This window comes from Danio rerio, chromosome 2, assembly GCF_052040795.2.
Source record: "Danio rerio strain M-AB ecotype USA chromosome 2, GRCz13ab, whole genome shotgun sequence".
Classification (NCBI taxonomy): domain Eukaryota; kingdom Metazoa; phylum Chordata; class Actinopteri; order Cypriniformes; family Danionidae; genus Danio; species Danio rerio.
In genome coordinates, this window is record NC_141022.1 from 1,556,839 (window position 1) to 1,571,021 (window position 14,183).

The 14,183-nt window shown below is 34.3% G+C and overlaps 1 protein-coding gene across 4 annotated transcripts in view; it reads left to right on the forward strand.

Annotated features, from left to right (window-relative positions):
• cacna1eb (calcium voltage-gated channel subunit alpha1 Eb) overlaps positions 1 to 14,183 on the forward strand; it is a 119,266-nt gene that overhangs the window by 9,615 nt on the left and 95,468 nt on the right. For all 4 annotated transcript variants that reach the window (XM_087240213.1, XM_087240216.1, XM_087240215.1 and 1 more), the window contains 2 exons: positions 1,848 to 1,987; positions 11,593 to 11,696. In XM_087240213.1, coding sequence (XP_087096339.1) covers positions 1,848 to 1,987; positions 11,593 to 11,696 — 244 coding nt within the window. The remainder of the gene's footprint in view (positions 1 to 1,847; positions 1,988 to 11,592; positions 11,697 to 14,183) is intronic.

Genomic DNA, 14,183 nt, shown 5'->3' on the forward strand with positions numbered 1-14,183 from the left:
TTGCAGTTTTTGTTGTTGTTGATATTTGAAGAGTGTGTTAGTGTTATATGCTTATAGACAGGTCCACGTCACACACACTTGTAGCTTATTACACACACAGTGATGCACAGCAGCACACAAACATCTTTATATATGAACAATAAAGGATTACAATGTGATGGATGGATAGATAGACAGACAGACAGACAGACAGACAGACAGACAGACAGATGCTAGATGGATGGATGGATAGATAGAATCATATTTGGATAGATGGCTAGATGAATGGATGGATGGATGGATGAATAGATAGATGCTAGACGGATGGATGGATGGATGGATGGATGGATGGATGGATGGATACATGGCTATAGATAGATAGATAGATAGATGGATGGATAGATAGATGGATAGATGGATGGATGATAGATGGATGATAGATGGATGATAGATGGATGGATGGATGAATAGATAGATGCTAGACGGATGGATGGATGGATACATGGCTATAGATAGATAGATAGATAGATAGATAGATAGATAGATAGATAGATAGATAGATAGATAGATGGATGAATGGATGATGGATGGATGGATGGATGGATGGATGGATGATAGATGGATGGATGGATGATAGATAGATAGATATATAGATAGATGGATGGATGGATGGATGGATGGATGGATGATAGATGGATAGATAGATAGATGGATGGATGGATGGATGATAGATGGATGATAGATGGATGGATGATAGATAGATAGATGGATGGATGATAGATGGATGATAGATGGATAGATAGATGGATGGATGGATGGATGAATGGATGGATAGATGGATGGATGATAGATGGATGATAGATGGATGATAGATGGATGGATGATAGATAGATAGATGGATGGATGGATGGATGGATGGATGATAGATGGATGATAGATGGATAGATAGATAGATGGATGGATGGATGGATGAATGGATGGATAGATGGATGGATGATAGATGGATAGATAGATAGATGGATGGATGGATGGATGATAGATGGATGTATGATAGATGGATGGATGGATGGATGGATGATGGATGGATAGATGGATACATGGCTAGATAGATGGATGGATGGATGGATGGAGGAGGGATGGATAGATGGATACATGGCTAGATAGATAGATATATAGATAGATGGATGGATGATAGATAGATAGATAGATAGATAGATAGATAGATAGATAGATAGATAGATAGATGGATGGATGATAGATGGATGGATGGATGGATGGATGGATGGATGGATGATGGATGGATGGATGGATGGATGGATGGATGATAGATGGATGGATGGATGGATGGATGGATGGATGGATGATAGATAGATAGATGGATACATGGCTAGATAGATAGATAGATGGATGGATGATAGATAGATAGATAGATAGATAGATAGATAGATAGATAGATAGATAGATAGATAGATAGATGATAGATAGATAGATAGATAGATAGATAGATAGATAGATAGATAGATAGATAGATAGATAGATAGATAGATAGATAGATAGATAGATAGATGTATGATAGATAGATAGATAGATAGATAGATAGATAGATAGATAGATAGATAGATAGATAGATAGATGTATGATAGATAGATAGATAGATAGATAGATAGATAGATAGATAGATAGATAGATAGATAGATAGATAGATAGATAGATGGATAGATAGATAGATGGATAGATGGATGGATGGATGGATGGATGGATGGATGGATGGATGGATGGATGGATGGATGATAGATAGATAGATGTGTTCTGGTCTAGTTTAATCTTCTGTTTAATATGTGTGATCTGTTCTTCACTGGGTCCATTAGGAGAAGACGGAGCCTTACTTCATTGGCATCTTCTGTTTCGAGGCTGGCATCAAGCTGGTGGCGCTTGGGTTTGTTTTCCATAAGGGCTCCTATCTGAGAAACGGCTGGAATGTGATGGACTTCATCGTTGTGCTCAGCGGGTAAGTCAAAAACTCTTTCTGCTCAATGACTTCTGTACGGTGGCCTAGAGAGCTCGAACATGCTGCAGTGTGAAGGGTCAGTTCACACAAAAATGAAAGTTTCAAATGGTTTCAAACCAACTATTAACACGCTTAAATGAAAGCTGATGATGCTAACTAGCTAACAATGTAGCTTTGAGGTAAAATGTTACTGTAACAACAGTTTAACCTAACACACATGCTTATTTTAGAAACGTGGTGCTTTCCTAAACAATTGCATTTGCATCTTTATTACTTATTGTAGTGTTCTGGATATCCTGAATGTAGAACATCCCAAAGATGAATATAGCAACCTGTTAAAAGCAATAAATCAATCATTTAGATTTTATTTATTCTTTTATTTTTTGTTTTATTTTATTATTTTTTTTAATTTTATTTTAATATTTATTTTAATTTATTGTATTTTTTGTTTATTCAATTTTTTTATTTAATTTAATCTTTTAATTTGATTTAATTCAATGTGATTGTATTGTTTTATTTTATTGCTTGTTTATTTATATATTTTATATTGTTTATAGTTTTTTTATTTGATTTGATTTAATCTTTTATTTTGGTTTAATTTTAATGCAAATGTTTTGTTTTGTATTTATTTTATAATATTTCATTTTGCTTATTTGATTGTTTATTTTATTTGATTGTTTATTTTTAATATTTGTTTGTTTTATTTAATGAATTACATTTTTATTGTTTATTTTGTTTATACTGTTATTCATTATACATTGTTTATTTTATTGTTTATTTTATTGTTTTTTATTTTGTATTGTTTTTGTTTGTTTTATTTGTTTTTTTATTTTGTGTTTTATAGTTTTTTTGTTTTTCATTTAATTTTATTTTATCTGATTGTTTATTTTATTTGATTTAATCTATTAATTAGATTTGATTTAGTGTAATTGTATTGTTTATTTTTTCTGTTTTATTATTTTTATATAATGTAATTTTATTGTTTATTTTATTTTGGTTTTTTTATTTTGTATTGTTTTTGTTTATTTTATAGTTTTATTTATTTATTTTATATTGTTTATTTTTGTTTTATTGTTTATTTTGTGTTTTATTTTGAATTATTTATTGTGTATTTTATTTTATTGTTTACTGTATGTTATTTAATATTTTATTTATGTATTTTTTATTTTATTGTATTAATTGTGTATTTTTTTGCTTATTTTATTTTATTGTTTTTTATCTTGTATAGTTTATTTTTTTGTTTATTTCATTGTTTATTTATTTATTTTATATTGTTAATTTTTGTTTTATTGTTTATTTTAGAGTTTTTTATTTTGTATAATCTTTTGTTTTTGTTTTAATGATTGTTTATTTTATTTGATTTAATCTTTTAATTTGATTTAATTTAATGAAATTGTATTGTTTGTTTAATTTATTCATGCATTTATTTATTTCATTTTATTTATTTTATTTTATTGCTTATTGTATTTGTTATTTATTTTGTATTATTTATTTGTATTTTATTTTATTATTTTATTTGGAATTTTATTTGATTGTTTATTTATTTATATTTATTTCATAGTGTTTTTTTTATTTTATAAAATATTTTAATTTAATTTTGTTTGCTTGTTTTCACCTAATACTACTATTTAAGGCAGTTGTATTAAATGAGGACATGGGGTTTAAATCTTAGAAAATGTAAAAATGCTATTTTTTGCAATAAAAAATGTTGGAACAAAAATAAATATATATAAAATATTTAAAAATAAAAAATGCTTATTTTAGTGGCACTTAAAATCTAAATTTTTAGAGAATAAATCAACGCTGAAAAGCTGAGATGTTTTTGAATCAATTGATTTTAAAATGTTTGTCAAAGTGTACAGACTTTTGAGCAGCATTCAATGGAGAAAGATGCTTTGATGCTTTTTTTTGCACATGTAATGCTGTAGCTCCAGCCTCTGCAAGCCAGCCAAACCTTGACCCCCTGTTGTCAATGTAATGTGGGCGTCTACAGCAAGAACTGATTTTTTGCACGCTTTTACCCATTTAATAAATGAAATTATGACAAATCATGCCAGCTTTTATTTCTTCACATTTTAATAGATGTTGTTAAAAGCCGGGAAATGGTTTGACATTGATTTTAACACACATCGCATCAATGAAAGGTGTCATTTCTGTCGGTTTGCATTGATATTTTACAGTGTGTCCACACGGTTTCATTCATAAAACATGAGCAGAATATACAGTCGTCAGTAATTGTTTATACACCAGTTAATTACAAAAAAACGAAACAATTGCAACATCATATTACTCATTACAGTGTTCTGGATATCCTGAATGTAGAACATCCCAATGGTGAATATAGCAAACTGTTAAAAGCAATAAATCAATCATTTAGATTTTATTTAATATTTTATTTTTAATATTTTTGTTATTTTATTTTGTTTGATTTGTCTTTTTTGTCGTTTATTTTAATTTAATATTTATTTTATTTTATTCTTTTTTTGTTTATTTTACTTTTTTATTTAATATTTTTATTTGATTTAATGTAATTGTATTGTTTTATTTTATTGTTTGTTTATGTTTGTATTTTATATTGTTTATAGTTTTTAATTTATTGTTTATTTTATTTTAATAATTAAATTTTTTTATTCTTTTTTGTTTATTTAATTTTTATTTTATTTTATATTTTTATTTGATTTAATGTAATTGTTTTGTTTTTTTATTGTTTGTTTGTTTGTATTTTATATTGTTTATAGTTTTTTATTTTATTGTTTATTTTATTTTAATAATTAATTTTTTAATTCTTTTTTTGTTTATTTTATTTTTTATTTTATTTAATATTTTTATTTGATTTAATGTAATTGTATTGCTTTATTTTATTGTTTGTTTATGTATGTATTTTATATTGTTTATAATTTCAAAAAAAATTTTGTTTATTGTAGTTGATTTAATTTTTTATTTTGGTTTAATTGTAATGAAGTTGTTGTTTATTTTATTGTTTAATTTATTTATGTATTTTATAACATTTCATTTTGTTTATTTGATTGTTTATTTTATAAGACTGTTTATTTTTATTATTTGTTTGTTTTATTTAATCGATTAAATTTTTATTGTTTATTTTGTTTATATTGTTATTCATTCATTATACATTGTTTATTTATTTATAGTTTTTTATTTTGTATCGTTTTTTGTTTGTTTGTCTTTTTTATTTTGATAAATCTATTTCAGATTAATCCATCTGGTCCTACACTATAAATAAACTATTTCTGTTCTGTTTATAGTTTCTAAATGTTATTGTTGTTAAATCAAAGCAACATCAGTCAAACTGACTTAAATTATTAAGTTAGACTTTGTAAAACAAAAAAAAAGTTGAAACCTGATTAAATGATTAAAATTACAGTTACAAAAACATTTAATCATGACTTTTTGACATATTGTGAGTCTAATAATTATATATTACAGATATTTATATCTTGTTTTTACTCAAAAACAAAGTTTTGCTGAAAAAGAGCTGAAACATCACAGTTCTTGAGATTCCTTTAATTGTTTTTTGTTCAATCCACTTAAATTTATAAAAACAATTAAGTTAACTTTGTGTTTAGACCACATGAAGGATTTTTTGTGGAACCCAGTGTATAAAAACACATCTTCTCTACTAAAATCGCAGAACGACGGCTAAACAAATCTGAAAATGAAAGCGATTATCCTTGTTGCCTCATATCTGACACAGTTTTGGCTCCAACATACCTGACCTCTTTAAAAACAGCGAAAGTAAGTCAGACTTAAAAGAAAACTACATGTGTCATTGGACTCCTCTGGGAACTGAAACAGGGCCAGTAGGCCATCGCTCGTGGCTTTCATTTCATCAGAAATTAATGATTAGCGGGAGACCAATCTGCTGGGACTGAGCCAATTTGATATTTTTTACTTCGCAGGTCTGCTGGGAGCAGATACGGAGAAACTTTGTGCGTTTGACATGATAAAACAAATATCAGGATCAAAACGCTGAATTCCGCTTCAAAGCTTTGCTTGTTGTCTTCAAAGAGGAGTGGTTTGATATTGCAGATGCCTAATATATTCATACAGAATTTCAGCTGTCTGTTCCTATGTTCATTGCTTTATGTCATCGGCATGCCATATGTTAGACCACCATCTGCACGCTGGATCAATACGATCCAGCCCCAAATGCCAGATCTTGTCAGAAAATGTCAGTTTCTAAAGGTAAATGGACAACAAGTCAGCAGAGTTTCCAATCCCCAAACCTGTTAACTAATATTCCACTGAATTATCAGTCAATATAGGAGCTGAAGCAGGAGACGAAGTTCATTCATTTTCTTGTCGGCTTAGTCCCTTTATTAATCCGGGGTCGCCACAGTGGAATGAACCGATAACTTATCCAGCAAATTTTTACGCAGCGGATGCCCTTCCAGCCACAACCCATCTCTGGGAAACACCCACACACACATTCACACACACAATTATACACTATGGACAATTTAGCCTACCCAATACACCTGTACCGCATGTCTTTGGACTGTGGGGGAAACCGGAGCACCCGGAGGAAACTCACGCGAACGCAGGGAGAACATGCAAACTCCACACAGAAATTCTAACTGAGCCGAGGCTCGAACCAGCGACCTTCTTGCTGTCAGGCGACAGCACTACCTACTGCGCCACTGCCTCGCCCCAGGAGACGAAGTAATGATGATAAAGAAAGAGCAGAGTTTATTGAATAATCTTAGCTGTGAATGAGTCAATGCTCAGACTTTAGCTCCTTTCACACAGTGATAGCGGTAAATATCTGGAAAATCTCCGGAACGACTTTACCGTGAATTAAAAAAAGGGCTGTTCACACGGGCGAGGACGTTACGGAAATTTTCCAGAAAAGAGCATCACCCATCACATGTCTATTAGTCTCTGCTAATGAGCTGATGATTGTTCATCCAATAATTATAAATTAATCCATCAAACAATCCATCATTGGTGTAAATGACTTTCTGGTAAACTGACACAGTGTTTCTCAACCACGTACCAGAAGGAGCACCAGCACTGCAGCACTATCTGTCACACCCATCACAGATCTTTCAGTCTCTGCTAATGAGCTGATGATCTGAATCAGGTGTGTTTGGTTAAGGAGACCAGTAAAATGTGCAGAGCTGGTGCTCCTCCAGAAACGTGGTTGAGAAACACTGCCTTAACAGATATTTGTGCTAATTTTGTATTATATTATGTATTTAATAGCCTCTACTGTAATGGTTTGGGATTAAGAGAAGCACAGTATAAAATATACTTGATGTATATGACTTTCAGACAAACACAAATGGAGTAGTTGTACAGTTTATCCTGGGGTTTCCATGCTGCATAATGGTTTTAGATGGTGACTTTTATTTTGAAGCTTATAAACGTGTATAAATCTAGCTTGTTAGTTAGCAATGCTGCATTTATATATGGGAATTATAGACTAAAAATGAAATTGTTCATTTAATAATTGAAGTTAATCCATCAAACGATACATCATTGGTGTAAATGACTTTCTAGTAAGCTAACACACTGTTTCTCAACCATGTTTCTGGAGGAGCACCAGCACTGCATGTTTTGGATGTCTCCTTTGTCTGTCACACCCATCACAGGTCTTTCAGTCTCAGCTAATGAGCTGATGATCTGAATCAGATGTGTTTGGTTAAGGAGACATGAAAAATGTCTGGTGCTCCTCCAGAAACGGGGTTGAGAAACACTGCCTTAATAGATATTTGTGCTAATTTTGTATTCTATTATGTATTTAATAGCCTCTATTGTAATGCTTTGGGATTAAGAGAAGCACAGTATAAAATATACTTGACGTCTATGACTTTCAGACAAACACAAATGGAGTAGTTGTACATTTTATCCTGGGGTTTCCATGCTGCATAATGGTTTTAGATGGTGACTTTTATTTTGAAGCTCATAAACTTGTATAAATCTAGCTTGTTAGTTAGCAATGCTGCATTTATTTAAGGGAATTATAGACTAAAAATTAAATTGTTCATCCAATAATTATAAATTAATCCATCAAACAATCCATCATTGGTGTAAATGACTTTCTGGTAAACTGACACAGTGTTTCTCAACCACGTACCAGAAGGAGCACCAGCACTGCAGCACTATCTGTCACACCCATCACAGATCTTTCAGTCTCTGCTAATGAGCTGATGATCTGAATCAGGTGTGTTTGGTTAAGGAGACATGAAAAATGTCTGGTGCTCCTCCAGAAACATGGTTGAGAAACACTGCCTTAATAGATATTTGTACAAATTTTATATTCTATTATGTGTTTAATATCTTCTATTTTAATGCATCGGGATTAAGAGAAGCGCAGTACACAATATATTTGAGGTATATGACAAACACAAATGGAGTAGTTGTACAGTTTATCCTGGGGTTTCCATGCTGCATAATGGTTTTAGATGGTGACTTTTATTTTGAAGCTTATGAAAGTGTATAAATCTAGTTAGTTAGTTTGGGTTTAAGTAAAGCACATCACAAAATAAAATGCATTAGTACATAATGTTGTGATCATAACTTGTTTAAGTATTGGTATTTTACGCTCACACACACACACACACACACAGAGACTCACACACACACACAAACCTGTTTACCCGGCTCATGTGAAGAAGAATCTGTGTAAAGCAGTCACTTTGGCACGCGGCGTGAACATTACTGAGAGCTGTTACAACACTACAGCACTTCTCAGACATGCCACAGCGATAAACACATCTGACGAAAATATCTGTGAGCAGCCCGAGCAATTGTTGATATTCAGGAGGAACGTAAAAGTCATGAACCGAGGGATGAATTTGAGCAAGAGAATATTAATTACAGTATGGAAGAGGAAGCGGGAATAAAGCAAGAGAGTGAGAGAGAGAGAGTGAGTGGGTGAGTGACTGCATGAAAGCATTGCTCGGGGGTGTAAATGGTGTGAAAATTCAAGGTTGTGAATCTTTTCTGTAGCCTCCAGAGCCGCGGCACGTCCGTATACTATTGTGCATCTTGATTTGCATCAACAAATCCCTCAACATCGGCCCGCTTTATTATCCGTTTACTGCATTTCTGACGGGAGCTTTCAATGTGTGTTTCAAAAGGAACTTATGTAATGCTCTGATCAATCAATGGAGAACGTACACCGTGTGCTGTGTGTTTGCAATGCATAAAATAGGACAGTGTGCTTAAAAATAAGTGCACCAAACAAATCAGTAGTGTATGATAGAACACGTGAATCCTGATGAAGTTTATTTCCTGTTTATTTTTTATTTAATTAGTAAGGTCTTTTAAATGCATGTTGCCAGATTCCTTAGAATCCATCTTAATATGTTGAAAAACTATTAGAAAGATAGGAATATGCTATAAATAAATCTGTAGCCGAAGAAAAAAAGCCAGATCCAAATGAATTCAAGTCTATGAGATTGGTTTACTGGCAAAATCAATGCAGCTCCACACAATAACTGAACACATAAGTCATATTATTACATAAATCTTGCCCTTATTTGTTTAGTTTATGTTTAAATAACAAATATAATTCACCTAAACTGTATAAGTTCAATTATGTTAACAATATGCCATCCAAAAGGATGGTTAGGGTTAGGGAATGTATTCAGATGTATTCAGAATACATCTGTTTTGTTATTATTTTGAGTGTATTTAACACAAAAACCAAGTGTTTTGCATAGGCTACGGTGTGTTCGCACTATTGGTTGATGGCGTACAATACTATCAATCGGTGTAACATGACCAAACACTATTAATTATTTCCCGATTTGACTTCTTTGTACCTGGCAGTGAAAAAGCTGAAATGCAAACATGAAATGAATATGGGCTCACCCACACACACTCCTCCACACAGCGCTGAGAGGCATGAGAGAGAGAGAGAGAAAGAGAGGAGGGGGATGGAGGAAGATGGAGGAATAACATTATCAACACTTACTGGTGAATCATCAGCATATCTGCAGCAAATGCTTCATGTTTCACATGAACACACACACACACCATGAAAGAAAGGCTTCATGTCGAGTCTGATCACATTGTGTGCTCATACAGCTCCTGACGCCGTGCTGCGGTCCACATCCTCAGCATTGAGCATTTACATATAAATAAATACAAACTAAAAAATACAGTTGTCCACCCAAAAATTTAAGTCAACTCAAGCCATTCTCAGTCTATATTAGTCGCTCTTGTGTCAGACAGACACAGTTGGAGTGGTTAAATTCTTTATCTTGGCTTTTCCATGCTGTATAATGGTGTAATGGTGGGGACTTTTATATTGAAGCATCTAAAATCGCATAAATAATAATAATCCTGAAGGAAATTCCACCATCCAATAGCATCCAGTAAAACATAGATACATTAAATGTATTAATAGTTAATAAATGAAGCGATTAAATAAATCAAAGATGTTGTTAAATTGTCAAAAACGCAAAGCTGCCAGAAACAGCTGACGGAGTATACACTAACCTGCGCATTATTCAGACACTAGATGGTGCCAGTCAGTCAAAAACACAAAGCTAACAGAAACAGCTGACGGAGTATACACTAACCTGCGCATTATTCAGACACTAGATGGTGCCAGTCAGTCAAAAACACAAAGCTGACAGAAACAGCTGACGGAGTATACACTAACCTGCGCATTATTCAGACACTAGATGGCACCAAACGTTCAAAAACACAATGCTAACAGAAACTGAAACAGCTGATGGAGTATACACTAACCTGCGCATTATTCAGACACTAGATGGCGCCAGTCAGTCAAAAACACAAAGCTGACAGAAACAGCTGATGGAGTATACACTAACCTGCGCATTATTGAGACACTAGATGGCGCCAGTCAGTCAAAAACACAAAGCTGACAGAAACAGCTGATGGAGTATACACTAACCTGCGCATTATTCAGACACTAGATGGCGCCAGTCAGTCAAAAACACAAAGCTGACAGAAACAGCTGACGGAGTATACACTAACCTGCGCATTATTCAGACACTAGATGGCACCAAACGTTCAAAAACACAATGCTAACAGAAACTGAAACAGCTGATGGAGTATACACTAACCTGTGCATTATTCTGACACAAGATGGTGTCAAAGAGTCAAAAACAAAAGCAGCTGATGGAGTATACACTAACCTATGCATTATACAGACACTAGATGGCGCCAAGTAGTCGAAAACGTAAACCATTTCTATCAAAGATATAGTAACCTACATATTATTCATTCACAACACAGCACCGAACAGTCAAAAAATGCAATATGACAGACAAGCCGATACATATAAATGTGTATGTAAATGATCATATTCCCTGACGGTGATTAGCAGTCCTCGGATAAGTCTGTGCTATTCGGCGGTTGTTATCTGGGAATAACATAGTGTGAAATTTCTCACCTGACCAATCAAAATCGAATATTTCAGACAGCAACCTAATAATCTGCAATAACAACTTGCTGGATGTACATTCATCCCTCTCTTTTGTCATGCCTCCCAAAAGTCTTTACTAGAATGAAGGACGAAATGTTCGGTCACTGTTACAGGATTAGGAATAAACCCCTATTTTCCTTTTCTCTTATTATTGTGTGTGTGTGTGTGTGTGTTATTGCAGGATTCTGGCCACCGCTGGATCTCATATGAACATTCCTGTTGATCTGAGAACGCTGAGAGCTGTGCGCGTGCTGAGACCCCTGAAACTGGTCTCCGGTATCCCCAGTAAGTGATTCTTCCACTTAGTACATTTATAATTGTAATCATGCACTCTAACAAAAGGTTGGGCTTCATTAATATTATAACACAACTTAGGTTTATCCATATTGGATATTGTTTCCCAGATTTTTTAGAAGAAAGATATGGGAGAAATATTTAAAGATGCGTATGTAGGATTGCCCAAGTGGTTAATCTAGGTATCGCAGCCCAAATCCAAAATATTGCAAGTGTATCTGTCTATTTGTCTATTTGTAGTAAGTTAGAGGCGTAACTTGATGTTATCGACATCCCATTGAACCAACAAGATGTTGTTGGCAAGATGGCGGAAATACTTACCAGAGAACATTTTCACCAGGGGCCTCATCATGTATCAACGCTGCGTACGCACAAAAAACTTTGTGTACACCAGGTTTCAGGCTCACGTTTGGATTTGCTAACGATGAAATGAGCGTGAGAATGTGTGCTGGTCCACACCAACTTCATGGCATATGTGCATTTCTTGTGTGTGTTTGTTTTATTTCCATTGGTGAATCCTAGAGGCAGTTGTGTTAAATTGCACACTACAAATTGTCTTTAAGGCCGTGCAATGGCAGCTGTGTGGGACGGGATCATCCGCATGTCTAGCAGGTATATAAGGTTTCTGTACCATGCAGTTGACCAGCTAAACATTAAAGCGCAATTTGCAGCAGTCGCTGGTTTTCCCAATATAATCAGAGCGATCTGACCGCACACACATTGCTATAAAGGCGCCATCTGAAGACGAATTTGCATACATGAATCAGAAACATTTCCATTCAATAAATGTGCAAATAATATGTGATGCTCAAATGCGTTTAACATAGTACTTTTCAATGATTCCTACTTGTTTTCCTTGTGATGAAGAGTAGGCAAAATCTAATGTGTAGCGGGGGAAAAAAGAAGAATGAGTTCATCAGACGCTGGATTCGAACCAAGTTCATGATCAATCGTGTCAAAACATGTTGCCGTGTGCTTTACAAGCTACGCCACTCACGCTGCTGTTTGCTGCTCTCTGTAGCTTTGTTGTCACTGTCAATCAAACGGTGATGGGCGGGAATCACTCAACTGTATCCAATGACGTGTGCTATTTGCACTTAGCCTAAATAGACACTACAAAATTTTGCATGCGACCATTCGTTTTTTTAATTCCCTCATAGTGCGACGTTCAGACCCCACTGCGTCAGCTAAACTCCCACTCTATTTTTTTTCTTTTGTTATTAACTTCGGAGGAAAAACTTGCAAATAACACAGTTTTTCTCCGGTCTACCTCCAATAGGAGCATCTCCAATTCACATTCTGTTCAAAGTTTTTATTCCTGCTTACTCTTGCCATTGCTTTTTTCATTTGGTTTTACCAAAGTAGAGTCATTAGCATATTTATTAATGGGAGGAGCCAGGGAGGGGTTTTGCGCTCGTGCGATCAGTTTCACGTTAATTCGGATGTGCAAAGAGAATATGCGTGGGATTCGGCGTACGCAGTGTTTCATACATCTGAATTTTTTACTGCGCCGCACATTTACAGCTCTGTACGCAATGTTTCAGTATGAATTCAACGCAAGTCTTCATACATGAGGCCCCTGATGTTTACATGAGATTTCTCTAAACTTATCCACAACCAAGTCATTTGATATATCACTATATTCATCTATTTAGCAACTCATGCAACTCCACTCGCTGACTTCTTCATCTGTTTTGTCACGAAAGTTAGCCTACTCGTCGTCGCCCCCTGTGGTTGCAAATAACAGTACAAAGGCAAGCGTGTCAAGTATGAAAGCCTCCACAACTCACGGCTGTACATTAATAACTGCGATGGTTGGGTTTACTGAAGGTGTAGCCGTTAATAACTGTGATTGTTGGGTTTTTGTTGGTTTAGACGTTAATAACTGATGTACAGTGCCACCTAGCCGACAGCATAGTTTTAACACAGCTCCAAAACTTCCTCTATTGACTCATTGCAAATGCAGGTTGCCAGATTGACAGCACAATCAGAAGCAAGTGTGCCTGACGCTATTAACGACACTGTTTGCAGCTCAGCTAATGTTTACATTTGTATTGTTTGCACCTAATGTAGATTGTAATAATCTGCATAACATTTTGGAGGCTACTGCTGTCCTCCTGAGGTTGCATTGTCAGCCGTGTCAGCATACACTGAGAGCCTTCAGTACTGAAATGAATTACAGTGCATAATTTCCACCAAGGCAACCTGGAGTGCTGAAATATAATTGGCTAAACTGGCAGTGGGCTGGTTATAGAGGTCAAAACAAAGCCAGATATTCAAACGCAGGTATCTCAGAGGAGAATACCTGACTTCAGCATTGTTTTTCAGATGAGTAAGTGTTCACTTAGCATGTTTCTCAAACATCTGCACACATATTATGGTATTTCTATCCTTTAGAAGAGTCACAAGCTTACATAAAGCACCTTTAAATAGTGATCTAGAATGGCAGGAATCCCACAGGAATGCTTTGTGGAAAAG